Source organism: Sceloporus occidentalis, unplaced genomic scaffold, assembly GCF_023333645.1.
Source record: "Sceloporus occidentalis isolate IW3139 unplaced genomic scaffold, rSceOcc1.0.p SCAF_2, whole genome shotgun sequence".
In the NCBI taxonomy this organism is placed as follows: domain Eukaryota; kingdom Metazoa; phylum Chordata; class Lepidosauria; order Squamata; family Phrynosomatidae; genus Sceloporus; species Sceloporus occidentalis.
In genome coordinates, this window is record NW_028316982.1 from 39,956,104 (window position 1) to 39,976,471 (window position 20,368).

At 46.6% G+C, this 20,368-nt stretch overlaps 1 protein-coding gene across 10 annotated transcripts in view; it reads right to left on the minus strand.

Moving 5' to 3' along the window:
• RHBDD1 (rhomboid domain containing 1) overlaps window positions 1-20,368 on the minus strand; it is a 45,420-nt gene that overhangs the window by 17,215 nt on the left and 7,837 nt on the right. For all 10 annotated transcript variants that reach the window (XR_016279998.1, XR_016279997.1, XR_016279999.1 and 7 more), the window contains exons 2-3: window positions 16,168-16,661; window positions 3,683-3,815 (exon numbers count right to left, since the gene is read on the minus strand). Coding sequence is in view for 6 of the 10 variants with exons in the window: in XM_089509202.1 (XP_089365328.1) it covers window positions 3,683-3,815; window positions 16,168-16,600 (566 nt within the window). In the remaining 4 variants the exon portion in view is untranslated. The remainder of the gene's footprint in view (window positions 1-3,682; window positions 3,816-16,167; window positions 16,662-20,368) is intronic.

Here is a 20,368-nt window from a genome sequence, read left to right on the forward strand (position 1 = left end):
AAACTGTCCAGCTTTCTTCATTTTCCCTTTTATCTACTTGCTAAAAGGTAGAAGATAAATGGGAGCATTATCTGAAAGCCTCTCATCTAGTGAAACTGACTAGGGCTGCATCTGCACTACAGAAATAATCCAGTTTCACACCACGTTAACTGTCATGGTTCAATACTATGGAATTCTGGCATTGTAACTTCTTGTGGCACCAAAACTCTCTGACAGAGAAGACTAAGGCCCGTTACAAACAGGCATAAAGTATGGACTGGGTCCGTATTAGGATTGGAAAGGGGCGTCACTTCCGGACGCCCCTAACCCTAATACAGACTGAATCTGTACAAAATGGCGGCGCCCGTTCCACACGAGGGCCGCTATCTTTACGTACCATATCCATGCCGCAAAGAGAAGCACCATTTTGGCGCTTCTTATTTGCAGCATGGAGGAGCCTCGCGGTTTGGACGCTCGGGCTCCTCCGTGCTGCAAATGAAGGCGGCGGCAGACCGCCCCTTCTGGGTGGTCTGTAACGCGCCCAAATGTCTCACAAACTACAGTTCCCAGAATTCCATAGCACTGATCCATAATGGTTAAAGTGGTATACAACTGGGTATTTCTGCAATGGAGATGCATCCTAGATCATTGTTTTATTCCATTTCTGTCAAAAGGCCAGTTTGAGCAAAGTGTTCTTAAAAGAAGATAAAAGAAGAGGACTAGAAAACTCATACAGAGAAAACCCACCAATCTTCAAGCTGTGAGGGGGACCACACACGTTAAAGTGCATGTTAAGATTTATTTAGAAAAAAACACAGCATACATAATTAATTGCACAATTTATGTCCTTTATCACTAACTAGAAAGTAGACTGCACAGTAAATATAAGAGGAGACAATTTTTCAGAGCAAATGAGTCTGAATTACCTAATCTCACAACAAACAATTGTTGATTAAAGCTGTATTGGGCAAAATACTCCACTGACTTTTTTAAGAGCAAGTATTCCCATTTTTCATTGTTTTATAATAAAGCTGAAGCACTGAATAAAAATTTCAGGCAAGTTTAATAACAAACATAGAGGTTAAGAAACTGGCTCTCTTTCAGTTATGAACAAACTTTTCTTCATTCAAAACTATCAGTTTGGAATGAAAAACGCGTCTTCCAGAAAATACCCATCTCAATATCATATATCCCAAATATTAATTAAAACATCCCAGCCCTTCAATATGCAGCTAAAGAAATTGTTCTTAGAACCACAGCTATTACTAAAAATGTGTTGCCGTATGCAGAAAAAATGTCAGGTACTGCTTATTAAGGTTGCATTTACTTTAATCAAGTGGCATTAATAGTTACCACTTGATATTCAGAGTATGTGAGAATACTACAGCAGTTGTCAATCGACTACCATAAGTTTACTCCAGTTTATCCCGTTGTGTCATCAACCACCAATGACAGGCATTGTTCTCTGAATAATTTCAATTCTGCTGTAGGCTACAGCAGTTCCCAAAGAAATAAAGGTTACGCTAACCAGTAAACAAGATTGTTTCTGGACACAATTCAAAGTGCTTGTTATGACCTATAAATCCATATATGACTCAAGTCAAGGCTATCTGGCAGATTGTATCTCCCTATATGAGCTGGCCTGTGCACTTAAGATCATCAGGAGAGACCCCCTCTCTCAGTCCCACCACGGTTGCAAGCGTATTTGCTGGGGACAGAAGAGAGGGCTTTCTCAGTGGCTGCACCTAGATTCTGGAACCCCTTTCCCAGGGCAGCCAGAATGGCCCTCTTCTTTCTGTACTTCCATCGGCAGGCAAAACCTTTTATTCTAACAGGATTTTAAAAGAGAATGTTTTTAAAGAATGGTGTAGAGAGTGTGCTGTTGGTTTAAACTGAACTGTTTTAATGGCTTTTTATCCCTTTATATTTAATTTTATTCTTGTTACTAGAAGTTTGAATTGTTTTAATACTGTGCATAGCTCAATTATATTTTAATGTTCACCTTTTGTATGATTTTAATTGTACTGTTCTATTACACTGTAAACTACTCTGCGTCCTGATTTTGAGAGAAAAGCAGGATAGAAATAAACATAACAACAACAATCATAATTTTAAAACATCAAAAATCTAGGAAACAACCCTGATTATGAAAAACAACCTAAACAGATTCAAAAATTAAGGCAAGTCTTCATGAAGGGATGGTATCTTGTGGACAACCAAGGATTTATCTCTCATTGTCTGGGCTTGGAACACACATTCATCTGACAGAAAAGACTGTGTGGTCACTCTTAGAATATGCGTCAGAAGATGGCGGCTTGTCAATAGAGCCTGAAATGCTAGTTCTGAAAACTGATTTGTTAACTAGTACAAGTTGGAAGATTAAATTGTCCCTGAAATTCATAACTGAAACAATCTCATTAGTAGAATTAAAATACTTTCATTAGCTGCTTAGTTCATTACTGAAGATATTTGTTATCAGAATGTATCCTGGGATTTACAAAGGATGGTCAGAAAGTTGTCACCATTGACACCAGGGCATCTTTTGGTACTGGCTCCTTCAAAAAGGGTGTTTTTGTCATTTTAAAGTTGCCTTCTCTGTAACCTGGATTTTTTATCCAGATGGACCTCAAATTCCATGCAATTAGTGGCTGTGGATAATGGAAGTCTATTAAATCTGGAAACTGTCAGGTTGGTAAAGGCTGTCCTAAAATATGGGATCTCACGTTAGAATCTGTTAAGTTTTGTCATTGATTTCTGTCTCTCTTCTATTCATCTCCACCAATATGTACATTGTTAATTTACTCTTCAAATATCTTGTTCGTTAAAGATTACTAAGAAATTATGTGTTTATTTCAAATATATGACACAGCAAATGCAGCAGTAAATAAGTGACTAGGGCGCGTTCCAGACACGCGCAAAGTACGTACTAGGTACGTTCTAGGGTTAGGAAACCCTGACAAGGACGCCCTAACCCTAGTATGTACCTAGTACATACAAAATGGTGGCGCCCATTCTACATGGATGCCGTCATTGGAATGTCACAACAGCACTGCCTTCAAACAGAGCAGCGTGGAAGTGACATGCTGATGCAGTGCGAGGGCGCCTGGGGCACCCTTTCCAGAGCGCCAGAAGAAGCTCCGAAACAGAGCTCCTTCCAGCTTTGCATCGCTGGGCGCAGCCTTTAGACGGCTGCGCCAGCGACGCAAAGCAGAAAGGGGCCAAGCGCCCCCTTTGTTTTTGTCCCCGCCACCGTCGGGTGTCCTTGGGACATGAAGCCCCAAGGACACCCCTTTCCAGGCTGCGGGGAAGCGGCCTTTTGCTGCTTCCCCGCGACCTGGAAAGCGGCGGATCGGGGCCTCAGAGGCTGCCGCTGTGGCAGCTGAGGCCCTGATCCAGTGGGCAAAGTGGCGAGAATAGGCTGCCCCAAAGGGGCGGTCTGTAAACCGCCTAAAATAGTAAATGAAACAAGAAGCTAGACTAGGCAGGTGTCTGTGTGATCCAGCACTGCTATTCTTGCATTCCACGTCTACCCTTGCAACAAGCACCTGTCTTTGCAACATGTTTTTATTCATCATTTTTTGTGTTGAAAAAGAATGGTACAACCCACAAGGAATGCAGGCCTCAATAACTGATTCAATACAATAATGACACACAGAGACATAAATACAGAACATAAGTTCTATAAGCGTCACTACACACTTACCCTGGGCTCAATAAATGAATGGCTATAAGTTCCAGCCAACAAGCATATTTATTGGATACATTCATTCCCATGATGTTGCTGGACCCACCTGGGTGATAGTAGTTGTTAAGAACTTTCAAAGCAAATAACACTCCTAAATCCAAAATAAAGCAGAAAAATCACATAAAAAAAAAATTCTCATGCATTATGAAAACCAAACATAGGCACTTGTTACTCTTTGTATGCTACTATGCGATACCAATACATCTTTGTTCACCCTACAAAGAAGAAAAAATAAAACATAAGTCTTACAATTTTCTGCAGTTTATGCAAGATTATTTATTTTGATACTGGCTGAACTCAAAGTGAAAATACATCTATACCCCTGTGCTTTAAAAGCATTTCAGCACCTTTTGGAATTCCCCAAATTGGAGGGGGAAAAACAGCTAGAAAGTATATAACAAGGATCTGGCCATCCTATCTAAATGTCAGAGTAGAGAGCACTCTGGGCAGAAAATGACAGAGATGTGGCTATGGCCTGGAACTGGGACAAGGCTAACAAGATAACTTGAGTTCAGGTGGTAGACTTGATGACTCAACATTTGGAGATTCCTGAGTCACAAGAAGGTGATGACAGAGGGACAGGAGGTGAAACCAGCAGGCTTCAATTCTGCAGAGTCACAGCTGTCAGGTGACAGGAAACTGGAAGACATACCAGGAGTGGGATGGACTCAAACCCAAGGTGGGGAAACTGTATATAAGAATGTGAGCTGATTGCTCGATGTGGCGAGGGCTCTATATAGGAGTCTGGCGAAGCACTTTGATAGTCTACTGCAGTGGTTCCCAACCTTTCTAATGCCGCAACCCTTTAATACAGTTCCTCATGTTGCGGTGATCCCCGACCATATTGGAGTGGTGTCTCGGTTCCTAAGACCATCGGAAAACACCTATTTCCAATGATCTTAGTCTTCTCACAACATCCCAGAACCTTCTGGATCCAGTCCTGTTCCACTTTGTGGTTCTGTGCCTTCAAGTCATTTCTGATACACAGCAGACCCTAAGTGTGACCTAACACAATATTTTCTTGCCATGATTTGCTCAGAGGGGGTTTAGCATTGTTCTCTTCTGAGAATCCATGGTTGAGTGGAGATTCCAACTCTGGTCTCCCAGAGTCCAACACTCAAACCACTACACTACAATATACGATAGGCCTCTTTTAAATTAAAGTTGGTTTAGTTGTTTTTTAATTTTTGTATTAACAGGATTTTAAAGAATTGTATCGTGTTTTTGAACTTGTATGTTGCCTTGGTTTCTGTACTGGGAGAAATATGGGATATTAATAAATCAATTAATTAAATTTTGCCTTGTTTTGCCTGTATTCCACCCCACTAAATAAAGGAGACATGAAATGGAGTTAGTGAGTACAAACTGTTAAACAAAAAAGTCTTGTGAGACTCGGTATGCAAGAGGTGGACCACGTTAAGAACTGCATTAGGCACACTGCAGAAGTAAAGCACCTTGACACTGCTTTCACTCTCATCACTCCATCCTATGGAATCTTGGGATTTGTAGTTTGTTGTGATGCCAGGGCTGGGCTTTGAAATCTCAGGCATAAGAGTGGCAAAAGGCTTGGGCTGCATCTACGCTGGAGAAGGACAGGTTGCTCACCTGTAACAGTATTTCTTCGAGTGGTCATCTGCAAATACATACAAATGGGTTTCACTGCGCCTGCGCAGTGCTGTTCGGAAACTTCTGGAATCACTGGGCAAAGTTTACTTTGCAACATGTAGAAACTTTTTGGCGGTAACTCCGCCCACCCGTTATAAGGCCCCTGCCTTCCCGCTCTTTCCCCAGTTCCGCAATTTTTCCGCCAAGCAGGCAATGGAAAGAGCCAATAAGAGCAGGACACTGAGGGGATGGACGGGTGGGATTTGTATGTATTCGCAGATGACCACTCGAAGAAATACTGTTACAGGTGAGCAACCTGTCCTTCTTCTTCGTGGTCTCTGCGAATCATACAAATGGGTTTAGACTGACAAACTTAGGTATGTGGCGGAGGGAGTGTCCTGAAACCAAAGCTATGGTAAACCAAGGGTATATTTATTGCAACAATAAACACCTTGAACCATAAAAAGAGTCAGTCTTTTGTTTATGCATAAAAACTCAACACAGCAATAACACTGCAAAACCTGAGAAGGGAATAAAAGGTCATGCAAGACCAGTCCCGTTGGAATTGTGCAATCAACATTCAACAACATTCAACAGAATGTAAAACAGTGGCATTATGTACATAAATGCTGACAACACAAACCATCAGTAGTGCAATCAATGCAACCCTGAAACCAACACAGCCCTCCCAAAAGCTGCATCTCGGATGGCTCTGGTGTCCAGCCTATAGTGCTTTATAAAAGTCAATGGCTGGGACCAGACAGCAGCCTTACAGACATCCTCCAAGGGAATGCCCGACAGGAATGCAGAGGATGCTGACACTGCTCTTGTGGAGTGGGACCGAACCCTGCCAGGGAGAGGTTTGCCCAGCAGTTCATAGCAGAGGTGGATGGTACCAGCCACCCATTTGGAAAACCTCTGTGCAGATACGGGCAACCCCTTCTTCGGTTCCGAGTAGCATTGGAAAAGTCTCTCGGACCGACTGGAGGCAACAGTTCTGTCCAGGTAAAACGCCAGCGCTCTCCTGACATCAAGAGAGTGCAGGCTTCGCTCCGCATCCGAAGTCGGATTGGAAGCGAGGGTAGGCAACACAATGTCCTGGCACATGTGAAAGGCAGACACAACCTTAGGCAAGAAAGTAATGTCTGTCCTAAGGACCACCTTGTCCTTGTGAAACCTCAGGAAGGTCTGGTCCCTCCGCAAGGCACAAAGTTTGCCCGCGTGACGGGCAGAGGTGATGGCCACAAGAAAAGCGGTTTTCCAAGTCAGTAGTCTCAAGTCCGCTGTGGCCATCGGTTCAAAGGGCTTGGATTGGAGCGCGGCCAGCACCGCCTCCAAGCTCCAAGCCAGGGCCGGTACCGACACAGGAGGGTGCAGGTTGGCACATCCCTTCAGGAACCCCTTCACCAGGGGGTCCTTAAAGAAGGAGGCCCTACCCTCAAATTGGTACCTGGAACAAATGGCAGAGAGGTAGCACTTGATGGATGTGAGGCACAACCCCTCATCCAACAGTGCCATCAAAAACTCCAGCACCACTGGAGTAGAAACTTGAGCAGGAGACAAGCCCTTTCGATCAAGGAAGAGGCTAAACCTCCGCCACTTCAGGGCATAGGACCGCTGGGTGGACGGCTTCTGCGCAGCCAGGATCACCGTCCTCACCGCATCCGGCAGTGAGGCTAGGGCTGGATTCTCCAGGCCACAAGCAGCAGGCTCTTGATGTCCAGGTGCAGAATCCGGCCGTCCTGGATCGACAGCAGGTCGGGACGGAAGTCGAGGCGGAGGAAGCATCTCTTGGAGGTGGAGAAGGGATGCGAACCAGGGCTGTCTCGGCCACCACGGAGTGATCAGGATCGCATCCGAACGGTCCGTTGTCATCTTGGACACCACCCTAATGATGAGAGGGAAGGGAGGAAAGGCGTAGAGCAGCTCTCCCGTCCAAAGGAAGGTGAACGCGTCTCCATGGGATCCGTCCATTTGCCTCCTGGAGCAGAACTGGGGACAGTGGCTGTTCCATTCGGTCGATCCGGGGGGTTCCCCACCGCTCAAACAGGTTGCTGACCGTCTCCGGATGGAGCCTCCACTCGTGGCACACCGAAGGGGATCTGCTTAGGCGGTCTGCCAACTCGTTGTCCTCTCCTGGAAGGTGAATCGCCTGGAGGAGCACCTGTCTCTGGATGCACCAGTCCCAAATGCAAAGAGTAATCTCAAGCAGAGTCTTGGATCTGGTGCCTCCCTGTTTGTTGATGTAATACATCACGGTCGTGTTGTCCGTCCTCAGGAGGACCACCTTACCTGCGACAGCGAATTCGAATGCCCTCAGAGCCTTCTCGACTTCGAGCATCTCCAAAGCATTGATGTGGAAATGTTTGTCCTGGGCCGACCACTTGTCCTTGACAACCAGGTCGAGCAGGTGGGCGCCCCAACCCTCCAGGGAAGCATCGGTTGTCAAAGTCAATTGAGGCTGAGGTTGATGGAAGGGCATCCCGATGCAGCCGTTGCAGCCGTCCAGCCACCATCTCAGTGAAGCGGCCACCGGTCTCGGTACCGTGAGCCACTTGGACGGAGGGTCCTCCATCGGAGAGAAGACTGAAAGGAACCAGGACTGTAGTGGTCGGAGGCGAAGCCTTGCCCAAGGTGTCACGAACGTCGTTGACGCCATGTGGCCCGGAGCCACTTGGACGTCTCTGGCCCTCACCCTTCTGTGAGAGATGCAAGGCCTTAGCGATGCCACCAACGCCTGGAAACGGTCCGGAGGGAGGAAGGCGGAGCATCTTTCGGAGTCGAGGATGGCCCCGATGAACTTGGCCTGCCTGGTCAGAGTGAAGTGGGACTTCTCTTCGTTGACGACCAGTCCGAGGGAGTCCAAAAGGTGCAAAGCAAATGAGACCGCCTCTCGGAGCTCGTGCTGTGAATCGGTGACAAATTTCTGGATTTCTGCAATGTACTCTACATGGGGCAACCCTTATACCAAACCCGGAAGCTTCAAATGGTGCAGAACATGGCAGCCAGGCTGGTCACTGGTACGTCCAGGGCCAGCCATATAACTCCGGTACTAAAAGATCTCCATTGGCTGCCCATTCGCTTCCGGGCGCAATATAAGGTGTTGGTGATGACCTATAAAGCCCTAAATGGCCTGGGCCCAGGATACCTGAAGGACCGCCTCTCCCCATACATTCCGCCCCGCACCCTCAGAACATCTGGGCAGCAACTACTTAGGGTTCCCGGGGCGAGGTTTGTCTCCACCACCAGGAGGACATTTTCCATCGCCGCCCCGGCCCTTTGGAACACGCTGCCCATAGAGCTCCGCTCAGCTACCTCCCTGGCCCAATTTAGACGGGACCTAAAGACCTTCCTGTTTGAGATTGCATTCCCTGACTAAAGTCCCTTAGGCCTCCTCCCTCCGCACTGGCAACGGGATTGGCTAACCTGGGGCTTTTTGTTCTTGTTTTTATGTAATTGCTGTATGGTTTTAATGTCTATTGATTATTGTATTGTTTTTAACTTGTTGTAAACCGCCCTGATCTGATGGAAGGGCGGTATATAAATAAAAATTTTATTATTATTATTATTTAAACAACCAGTCGTCCAGGTACGGGAAGACTCTGTAGCCCCTCTGATGAAGGTATGCCACCACCGGTGCCATGCACTTCGTGAAGACCCTCGGAGCCGTGGCAAGGCCAAAGGGGTGCACGTTGTAGTGGTACGCGGTGGAGCCGACGGTGAAGGCGAGGAATCTCCAGTGGGACTCCCGAATTCCGATGTGGAAATAGGCATCCTTCAAGTCGACCGTCGCGAACCACAGGCCCTGGTGGAGAAGCGGCAGAATAGAGGCCAAGGTTACCATCCGGAAACGGCGGTATTCAAGGAAAAAGTTCAGCTCCCTCAAGTCCAAGATGGGTCTGATGCCCCCATCCGCCTTCGGTACCGTGAAGTACCTGGAGAAAAAGGCCCTGGGGCATTGCTCGGGTGGTAAGGGGGAGATTGCCCCCTTGTCCAGCAAAGTGCGCACTTCGTCGAGAAGGGTGAGTGGACATGAAGGCTCCTGTTGGGGGGAGCTCTTGGAACTCGAGGGCATAACCCCTACGGACGATGTTGAGGACCCACGAGTCTGATGTTATAGAGGCCCAGGTGTTAGCAAAGGGCCTTAAAATGTCCAAAAAGAAAAAAGGAGAGACGAAGCGCGCTGCAACCCTTCAGGCTCTCTTCTTCCCCTGGTCGGTGTCCTGCCGGCGGGACTTCCGGTACCGGGAAGGAAAGTTGCGATGGCCAGAGGAGGAGGAGGACTGAGAGGGGTACCGGCGCCTCTGGGAGCCCTGCTGCTGAGGTTGCCGGTCTTGCTGGAAGGTCCCCTGTGACTGACCTTGCGGCTGCCATGGGCGCTGCCTCTTTCTGAAGGGCGAGATGGGAGCCGATGACATCCCGTGTTTCTTCGCCGCCGCCTTCATTCTGAACTTGCTGTTCAGGCGCTCATCGGTCTCGGCGTGGAAGAGGCCGCTACCATCCAGGGGCATGTCCTCTATGGCTGACTTGACGTTGGCATTGAGGTCCGAACCCCTCAGCCACGCATGCCGGCGCAGAGCCAACAAAGCCGACATTGCCCGTCCCGCACAGTCAGCCACGTTTCTGGAGGCAGTGATGAGCCAGCTGCCGATCGAATGGGCCTCATCACGGATCTCTACCAGGTGTCGCTGGGTTTCGTCTGGGATGTCCGGGACGAGTGGCGAGATCCCTTCCATGAGGGTCTGGATGTACGCCCCCATGCAGGCGTTATAGTTGATGGCCTTGACTGCGAGGGCTGCCGCCGAGTAGGCCTTCTTGGCCAGACCATCAACCTTCTTCGCTTCCCGGTCAACTGGGGAAGTTGCCTGCTTGGGGACGAAGCCCTGCTGAGCCCCCTCTACAATCGCCAAGTTCTGCTTGGGGTGTTCGGCCAACCAAGAGCAACTCGACGGGGAGATCCGGTAGAGGGACTTGATTTTCCTGGACGATCCGATGAGGGAAGCTGGCGCATCCCACGACCTCCGGACAATGGACTTGAGGGAGGGCAGCAGTGGGATGGAGGGAGGCGTGGGCACCCAGCCATGCACCCGACATTCCACAGGATCCCGAGCCTCCTCCTTGGGGTAGGAGAGCTCAGTGTCCAGGGCCCTTGCCCTCTTAATGATGGGCTCGTTGAAGGAGCGCACATCATCTGTCGGGGAGGAAGGCTCTGGGTGGTGCATCCGCTGCGGAGACGCCTGGACGGAGGTGTCGTCTTCGTCCGAGGGCTCCCCCGACGGCAGCAAGGGCTCCCCCTCGGAGTCGGTGTCCGAGGTAAGCGGGATGTCCAGGACCCTGACTTGAGTTGCCGAACGCACCGGGATCTGCAAGGGCGGTGGCTCCGTCGGTGCAGAGGTGCAGAGGCTGAGGCCGTCGCATGGGAAGGGGCAGGCTCGTCATCTTGGGGGGCCACCGGGCGCAGGTTGAGCCGGGTGAACTCCCTGAAGGCAGTCTCCCTCGGCACTGACATGTAGTATCTTCCGGATTCGGGGTCAAAAAACATGTCAGTGTCCCTCTCCATCGGTTCGTCGACCTCCGAGTGGATGGAAGGCGAAGGTGACAATCTCCGAGGGAGCTCAGCTGCTAACTCATCGGCGCGGGCAAAGTCGACCGTCGACGGTAGCAGTGTGTCCGGGAGAGCAGCCGCATGCGAGGTGGACGAGCCATCAGGGCGCGAAGAGGCTGGTGTTGGAGCCTTCTTCGTCGGGGAGCGTTGCTTGTGGGAAGCGCGCTCCTTTCCCTTGGAGGAAACCTCCGACCCGGTGTGGTCCTTGGAGGGCTTAGGCCTCTTTGGTGCAGAGCCCTCCGTTGCCTCCTTGTGGTGCCTCTTCTTGGACGACCGTGGTGTCTCGACCCGATCCTCGGGCGGGAAGAAAGGGTTGTCCGGCAGGTCCAGCAGAACGACAGCTCCCATAGATTGAGGCTTAGATGTCTTCGCCTTTTCCACCGGTGCAGCCTTTCCTGAAGAGGATGCACCCGTCTCGGGCAGCTTGGAGGCGTGTCGAGATGACTTTGACGAGGCCTTGGAGGACGGAGTCGGGACCGACGAGACCTCCGCGCAATCCTTCGCGCGCAAGCCCTCCGGGGACGGCTTTCTCACGGATTTTGCCCTGGGCTCGGTACCCTCAGACCCCGATTGCTTGTGGGGGTGCTTGGAGTTCTTGTTGGTGGCACTGGGTTTTTGTGAACCATGGGCCACATTGGTGGTGGTGGACGAACCTGCCATCGGCGGGGCAGACACCACGCTGGACACACTCGCCCGGGAAGATGAGGCAGGCGGCGGAGCCGAAGGAGCCGATGATGGACGGGGGCCTCCCTCCTGAACCTTGCCCAGAGCAATGGCCGAGGTCAGCCGGGACTCACGGTTCTTGCGAGCCTGGGATGAGAGGACTTGCAGAGCGGGCAAGCCTTCGTGTCATGCTCCTTGCCCAAGCAGAGGAGGCAGGAGGAGTGCGGGTCCTGGATGGGCACCTTGCTCCCGCAGACATCACACTTCTTAAATGGAGCAGGCATTTTCCGAAGTCGACAAGTTGAAAGGGAAAGTTCAGAAGCAAGGTCAACAGTCCGAGAGGTCGAAGTTACCAGGGGCGGGAGACAAAGAATGGTCAAGAGACGGTCCGAGGTCAAAAGCGAAAGTGATTCTAAATGCAAGCTAAAGCGAGCAAAGTTCCCTGAAGCAGCTAGCGCGGCGGAAAAAAGGAACTGGGGAAAGAGCGGGAAGGCAGGGGCCTTATAACGGGTGGGCGGAGTTACCGCCAAAAAGTTTCTATATGTTGCAAAGTAAACTTTGCCCAGTGATTCCAGAAGTTTCCGAACAGCACTGCGCAGGCACAGTGAAACCCATTTGTATGATTCGCAGAGACCACGAAGAAGAAATAATCTGGTTTGAGACCACTTTAACTGCCTGGGCTGAATGCTGTGGAATTCTGGGAATGGTGGTTTGTTCCAGCACCACAGCAGAATGGCAGTTAAACCCCTGTAAAGCTCTCTGACCAAGGTGACCCTCACCCCAAAATGTAGGGCACTCAAGCAAAAAAAGTAGGACATGACCAAAAATAAAAGCTAAAAATACCCATGTAATTATAAATTCATGCTTCTTAGCCATGATCCAAACGGAGGGCATTTTGAAATTTGACAGAAGAGGACATATCCTGGAAAAGGAGGAGGATGTCCAAAACACACTGCAGAAATAAAACATAGCTGGACTGAAATGCCCAGAGTTCCTCACCAAAGCTGCAGCCACACTGAGGAAATAATCCAGTTTGAGAGTGACTTAACTGTCCTGGGATAGTGCTGGGGAATGCTGGGAATTGTAGTACACAGTGGCCCCAGAGCTATCTCTGACAGGGAGTCCCATAAACCTCCAAACGTAGTTGAACTGCAGTGCCCAGAATTCCTCACCAGGTGCATCCACATTGAGGAAATGGTCCAGTTTGAGACTGCTCAGTGCTGGGGAATCCTGGGAATTGTAGTCTATTGTGGCCTCAGAGCCATCTCTGACAGAGAAGTCTCAATGTCTCCCAAACTCTAGCATTCCCAGGATTCCCTAGCATTGAGTGAAAGCAGTCCAAAATGGGTTATTATTCCTGCAGTGTGTGAGAGAGATATAAAGGCTAGGGACTGGAGTCATTCAGTAACTCACAAAAGGAGGATATATGTGTCCAAAACACACTGCTTGGACTGCCAGGGCTCAGTACTATGGAATCCTGGGAATTGTAGTTTATTGTGGCACCAGAGCTCTCTGACAGAGAAGGCTAAATCCCTCACAGACACCAGAGTTCCAGAGCATTGAGCTGGGGCAGTTAATGGGGTCTCAAAGTGCAGTGTGTGTGTGTGTGAGAGAGAGAGAAAAGCGAGGGAGTGTGAATGAGTAGCTCACCTGTGCTGAGGCTGCCCTGGAAGTAAAAGAAGAGGAGGAGGAGGAGGAGGAGGGAGGGAGGGAGGGAGGGAGCCAAGGGAAGTGGCCAGGACCATCTGGAGGAGCCCCCTGCTTTTCCTCATCATCGCAGCCTCCTCCCTTCCACCGCAGGCCCCAAAGGGCCAAACAGCTGGCAAGAGGCTCTGCTCCCAGGCAATGCCTCCTCCTCGCCTGAAGAGCCCTTTCTGCCTCCCTCTGGAGAGGCGGCTCTAGGCTCCCCCCCCCACACACACACTGCCTCACTGCTGGTCCTAGACGACCTCTGAGAAAGGGTCTTGCGACCCCCAAAGGGGTCCCGACCCACAGGTTGGGAACCACTGGTCTATTGTAAATATCAAAGCCAAGATTAAAGTCTTCTTTGTGAATACTCAGCAGTCTAGCATTTATTTATCCAGCCGGCAGCTTTTGCCTGGGAGGATTTTTCCTTTGCAGCCTGCACAGAGCTACACAGCAAGACCTTCTAGTGGTGTTCCTGTTCCATGTGCATGTCTTCTGCATGATGCATGCTTAATCCTGATTTTACATGCCCCAACACTAAAAGCATACTGGAGCATCTCTACTGCAATATTTTATTATTGGTTTTGAGAAAGGATTGCAGGCCAAGCAGGTTATCAGAATGAACCTGCTTAGCCTGCAATTCTATGTATATCCACCTGGAACTTAGAGCCGGTACAGACCGGCATTATATGCCAGCGTAGGGGCGTGGCATACACACGCCGGCCTCCCCCACACCAGCGTCACACTGTGTGCCAACTGCACAGCGGGGGTGTCATGGTACTCTCTGGGCTCAGCCTTTAAACACACTGTGCCAAAGGAGTGTTGAAAAGCTGCTGCTACTAGGGCACCCTTTCCGCGGTACAAAAAGGAGCCACTTTTTGCACCTTCTTTTTGCAACACAGAAAGGCCAGATTGGGGTCACGGCATGTGGTTGCTGTGGCCCCAATCCAGCGAAGAAAGGGCATGGCAGAAGCACAGGGCCGCCCCTTAGGGCTGGTCTGTTGAGCTCTTAAGTTTCATTGAATATAATGTGTTTTGCTTTTGAAAAGACAGGTACAGGATTGTATGGTTATAAATCATGGCAATATAGTTTTATTAGCAATAAAAAATTTCTGACAAGCCCAGCATTCAAAATATGTTTGGCCAGTGTGGTATTATGACTCTGGAGATCAGGGTTTGAATCCCCACTTGACCATGAAAACCCACTGGGTGACCTTTGGTAAGTCACACTCTCTCACCCTCAGAGGAAAGCATATCCCATCAGATTTTTTTCTCCCTTTTTGCTGTGTTTATATGACTTCGGATATTATTTTGCTCACTTGGGTTTGAAGAAAAGATAGAGTTTATATGCAAAGGTGGTTTTAAACTAGTGTAACACACTAACACTGGAGATTATCACACGTTTTTCTCCCAAGATGAGAACGGGCTGGGTATAGGCATAAATTGCTTAAAAACGGATGTTACTGCACACTTCCGTGCCAAGCTCAGAGGCATGGCGTACCCGACCTGGACTTCTCCCAGACTTCGTAAAGAACAGGAAAGCCCCATTCTTTGCTAAGTCCTGATCAGGTATGTGATGCCTCTGAGTTGGGTACAGATGTGTGCAATAACATCCATTTTAAAGTGGTTTATATCCATGCCGAGCTCAGGCGAAAAATATGTGGGATAATCTCTACTGACGCACAACAAGACACCAGTACACCCTTCAAACAGCTCCTTCCAAAAGAAGGGGGAATGGATTCTTGCTGTATTATAAAGTTTCTGCTACTTCAAAATCACTATTCAATACAGTCTAGGCAATAACTTAAATGCATCAATGAAGTGACCACATCCAAGATTTCTGATGCATTCCACATCTATTTCGAACTTAAGAGAATGAAACCATATGTTATGTGACTGATAAACCGCTTTGAGTCCCATTTAAAATAAATAAATAAATAGAATGCATTTGTTCAAAATGTTGGAATTGTATTGGCCTCACAAGAATATAATTGATGCAAATGTTTGTGCTTTTTCTAGTCAATGCTGAGGTTACCAGAGCGGCCAGTAAGCCTTCTTTCAGTTTTCCACTTAAAAAAGCATTGCTATTTAGGTGTGTTCTTCTTAATGATGTTTTATCAATTATTCTGTGTATTTTGAAAGTTACAATACATCAGCATGCACTTAACAGTGGCTGACAGACCATCTTCAAATTACTATCTCAGATAAAGAATTAAGGGAGCTGTAATCATAATCTCTGGAGAGCATCAAGTTGCCTGCCTCTAAATCAATAGACAGTTAATAGGCGTAGGGATGCAGTGGCTTAATGGTTAAGATGCCAGTTCTGGTGATCAGAAGATTGGGAGGCTGGCAGTTTGAGGCCCGAGTCCTGCATGATAGGGTGAGCCCCTGTCACCAGTCCCAGCTTCTGCCAACCTAGCAGTTTGAAAGCATGCAAATAGGTACCACTTTGGTGGGACAGTTACAGCGTTTGGTACAGTCATGCTGTCCACATGACCACCAGAGCAGTCCTCGGACAATGCTGGCTCTTCGGCTTAGAAACGGAGATGAACACCTCCCCCTACAGTTGGTTACAACTAAACATTCATGTCAAGGGACTACTTTTACCTTTATTCTGTACTTTCTAACAAGATTTCATAGAAGTAGTTATGCAACTGGAAGTTAAGATGCTCATAACTATTTTATCATTATCTTCAAGAACACAATTGTAATTCCTCCCCACCTTGATTGTCTTTTGACAGAGGGGTGGGGTAAAAATACTTTTTTTATTATTAATCATTATTAATTCCACCTCCTCTAAATGTATAGCATCATCTCTTTACTAAAACGCAGCATTCCCAATAAAAATATGAATATTCTAAGAACAAATTTGAAGATATCTTACCTGAAAAACCAACAGCACAGCTTTGTTCATATGAAGGATCACTCAGAAGTTCTGCAATTGTAAATTCCAAAATCATGTATACAACTCCAACTAGCACTGAAAATAATAGGATTATATAACCAAACCACACACTTCCAAGCCTCCTCTCCAACTTGATTCCCTTCCAAAGTAGGGAGACCATATTAAAATATAGATGCCAGTCATCTGCATGGTGAAATGCTGAAAGGTACAAGCGATGCCAGTCTCTCCTGTAAAAACACTCAGTGACACTGATACATGTTTGCATCAGTGGTTTCAGTGGTTGTAAAAAGAGAAAAATGTTCAATGCCAAAGTTGCAAGTGTGACAGGTGGAATGTTGTTAAGCCCAACTTGATATATTTGAGAAAATAACAAAAGTAGTCCAGCATTTAGTCCTTTGTGTCTCCGCTGCATAATTGCTTCTTTTATTCAAATAAACTTGAACATGAACACTGATGAAATCTAGTTGTAGAATCTGAAAAATAATAATGTTTGCAATTACCTTATCAATAATGTGAAATAAATAGTAGTCTGTCCTACTTACAGGCTTTCTTTTATACAACTCATAGCAAGACAAACAACATTTTTGTCAAACACTACCTACATTGGGAGAAAAGATCATGCAGCCATCTAGATCAGGGGTAGGCAACCTGCGGCCCGCAGGCTGGATGCGGCCCGGCGAGGCCTTGGGACCGGCCCCAGCCCGGTCCTGCCGCCGATTGCCGCCGGGGCCTTTGGGGGGTGATTGTCAATAGAAGCCTCAGAAACATGCATTTATATTAACATTTTTTAAAAAATCAGCAATTTTTTTCACGTGTCCTCCATTTTTTATTTAAAAGTGCCCTCCATTTGAAAATTTTGTCCTACATTTGTCCCGGTTTATTTATGTATTTAATTTTTTAAAAAATTATTTAATTATTTATTTTTTGGCTTCGGCCCCCCCAGTTGTCTGAGGGACAGCTACCCAGCCCCCGGCTCAAAAGGGTTGCCTACCCCTGATCTAGATGTTGCTGGACTGCAAATCCTCACAACCCTAGCCAGCTATATCAACAGTGAGGAATTTCGGCCCAACATCTGGGAGATACAAGATTCCTAAATGTGACCTAAAAAGGAGCTGCTGGATGGAGATTGGTAGCAGACAGTATAATTGAATAATACAGTTGGCCTTCCATATCCACAGATTCTGGATCCACAGATTCCACCATCCATGGCTTGAAAATATTCTCCCCACCCCACCCCCCGAAAAAAAATATTCCCAAAAGCAAACCTTGATTTTGCCATTTTTTAAAATAAAGAACACAATTTTCCTACACCATTGTATATATTGGGAATTCAGTATCACTACAGATACCAAAGCCACACTGTATTTTCCCTCTGTCCCAGGCCAAGCCATCTACTTTTTAGTAAAAAACAAAACAAAAACAAATACAAAAACAAAAACTGGCCACAAAAATCTGGGTCTTATCCATGAATCAATGTAAGTATTGCACTTTAAATCATATCTTATTAAAAAAATGAACCACCCTCCTCTTTGAGTAGAGTGGTGTAAGCTTAGTCCATCCCAGGAGCACCTAAAAGGAGCACTGATCTGTTCTACTCTCTCCGCTACGCCGCTGCTCCTGGCCTTTTGAATGCCCGGGCAGGAAAATGGCAGTGGTAGCAGCTCTTTGGTGCTCCCCCTCAAATAAGCACCAAGAGGAATCAGGCTTTGAGTTTGTTTGTCAGCTTTTCTGGTTTAAAATCAAGCAAAGTTATCACATTAAAGTTGAAGACTATAAACACTGCTGGTGTAGTTGCCATTTTCTTTGTTTTGTTATCCTTTTTGACACGTGTCATCACACCATAGCCATGATGTTCCCTCCTCATCCATCCGGGCTTTAGGTTGAACTGTTATGGCTGCTGGAATTTTTTAAGTTCTTTGGCATCATTTTACTTTGCTTTGTCCTTTACATCCTTTGCTACATGCCCTTAAGTTTTACCCCGACTTATCCACAGGCCAAAATCCATAATTTTGCTCCCAAAACCTGCTCTTGACTGCATCTGCACTGCAGAAATAATCCAGTTTGGCCCCATTCACACTATAGAAATAACCAGGCGTGAAACCGGGTTATTTCCATGATGTTTAAAATGCACCTGGTGCCATTTGCAGGAGAGGGGGGATGGAAAAACCACTTAACCCAGTGTATGTGACACCGGGTCCTTAAGTGCATCTTTTTTAAAGGTCCAGAGCAATGTGGATCTTCAGTAGTGTGAGCTACCAAATTGACCTGAATCATGAGGATCATTCCTGGACAAGGAGGCGCCTCCACATTGAAGCAAATTGTCATGTGAGTGAATGCCAGAGAGGATTTAACTGCCATGGAGAGATTCGATCGCATTAAATGTAGTGGGAACATCGATCCAGTATTGCATCACCGTGGAGATCCGGATGTCCACAGGACAAAAACCTAAATGTGAATGACCCCTTTGACACCACTTTAACTGCTGTGCATCAATGCTGTGGAATTCTGGGAATTATAGTTTGTTGTGGCACCAGAGCTCTCTGACAAAGAAGGATAAATTTCTCACAAAACTAAGACTCTCACAATCCCATAGCATTGAGTCATGGCAGTTAAAGTGGTGCCAAACTGGATTACAGTGGTACCCCGGGATACGAATTGATCGCGTTACGAAATTTCCGGGGTACGAAAAAGTTAGATTGGAAAAAACTGTTCCGGGTAACGAAAGATTTTTCGGGTTACGAAATTCATTTCGGCGCGAAATTTAAATGCGAAGCGCGGCTAGCGGCTTTCCAGCGCTAACGGAAAGCCTTTTCGGGTTGCGAAATGTATCGGGTTACGAACGGCGCCGCGGAACGAATTAATTTCGTAACCCGAGGTAGCACTGTATTTCTGCAATGCAGATGCAGCCCTCAATTTATACATGAGATCAATTTATAGTCAAATATATACGGTATGTAACAGCTATGCTTTTATACTCATTTTCACATCTATACTTGGCCTTCAGTTTTTGTAAAGAAAACAAAGCACATATTCTTGAACACCTCTGTGGAGTTTTGGAATGTAATCTATTGTCGACAAAACATTACAGACTGCTTAAAACATTCTTCATCCAACCTCTGCTGTGTTTATTAAAAGCCTAATGAAGTTTTAGACAATGCATGATTTATTCTGTATCCTCCAATGGTTTCCAAAACATGCCACAGCTTTCAAAATGTACATACATACAGAAAAATCCTGAAGTGGATGTTTGTTTTTAACTTAAGACTGCCATGTGCCTACATTTTTGTCACCTACACAAGACACAGTAAATGTCTGCAACAACATATTCTAGGAATTTTATTGTTCTTTATAAACCAATGAAAATTGTTTAAAGATGTTAATTTTAAACAGAACAGTGCTCCTTTTCCTGTTTTTTTTTAAACAAATGAATCTAGTCTGAAGAACTTGTTCAAAATAGGGAAACAGAGCAATACTAAAGCAGAAAGCAACTATAAAAGATGAACTACAGCCAGCTTGATTCTGCTTCAGAAACAAGATTAATTCTGCATAGAATCCAATGGTAAAATAGCCTAAATCAATTTGCTAGCTGCAACTAGTAGACCTACTGAATCAATGGGATTTAATATGTGTTGACTTACCATGGAACAATCGAGTTGAAGCTAACAATTAGATTTAAGTCATTATGTGAGTTGGTACATTCCTATTCTAAAACCAAATTGTAAATCATATGGATATAATAGGATTTATTAGATTGAAGTGTTCAGGATCATATCCCTTTTGATTACTAATTTCAGAACTTTTCAAATCAACACTTCAAATTAAATCCACAATATGGAACATTTTAGCTACTTAACATATAATAATAATAATAGTAATAATAATAATAATAATAATAATGTTTATCTATAATGCTCTTTCCACCAAAGGGTGGAACACCAAATATATACATTCAGAGACAAAGATAATAAAACAACACTATTATGTTGCCTCCTTCCCCCCCCCCCTTTCTCACCCACGCAACCCATTTCAAAGGGAATGCAACCCTTTCCAAAGAAGATTGTAACAGTTGTTGGTCATGAAAATAATGGCTTCTTTAATATTCTGAAACCAGAAAGATCTGTGGTTCACACGTCCACAAACAATGATATCTATGTAAAGGCTGTTCCCAACAATTATCAGT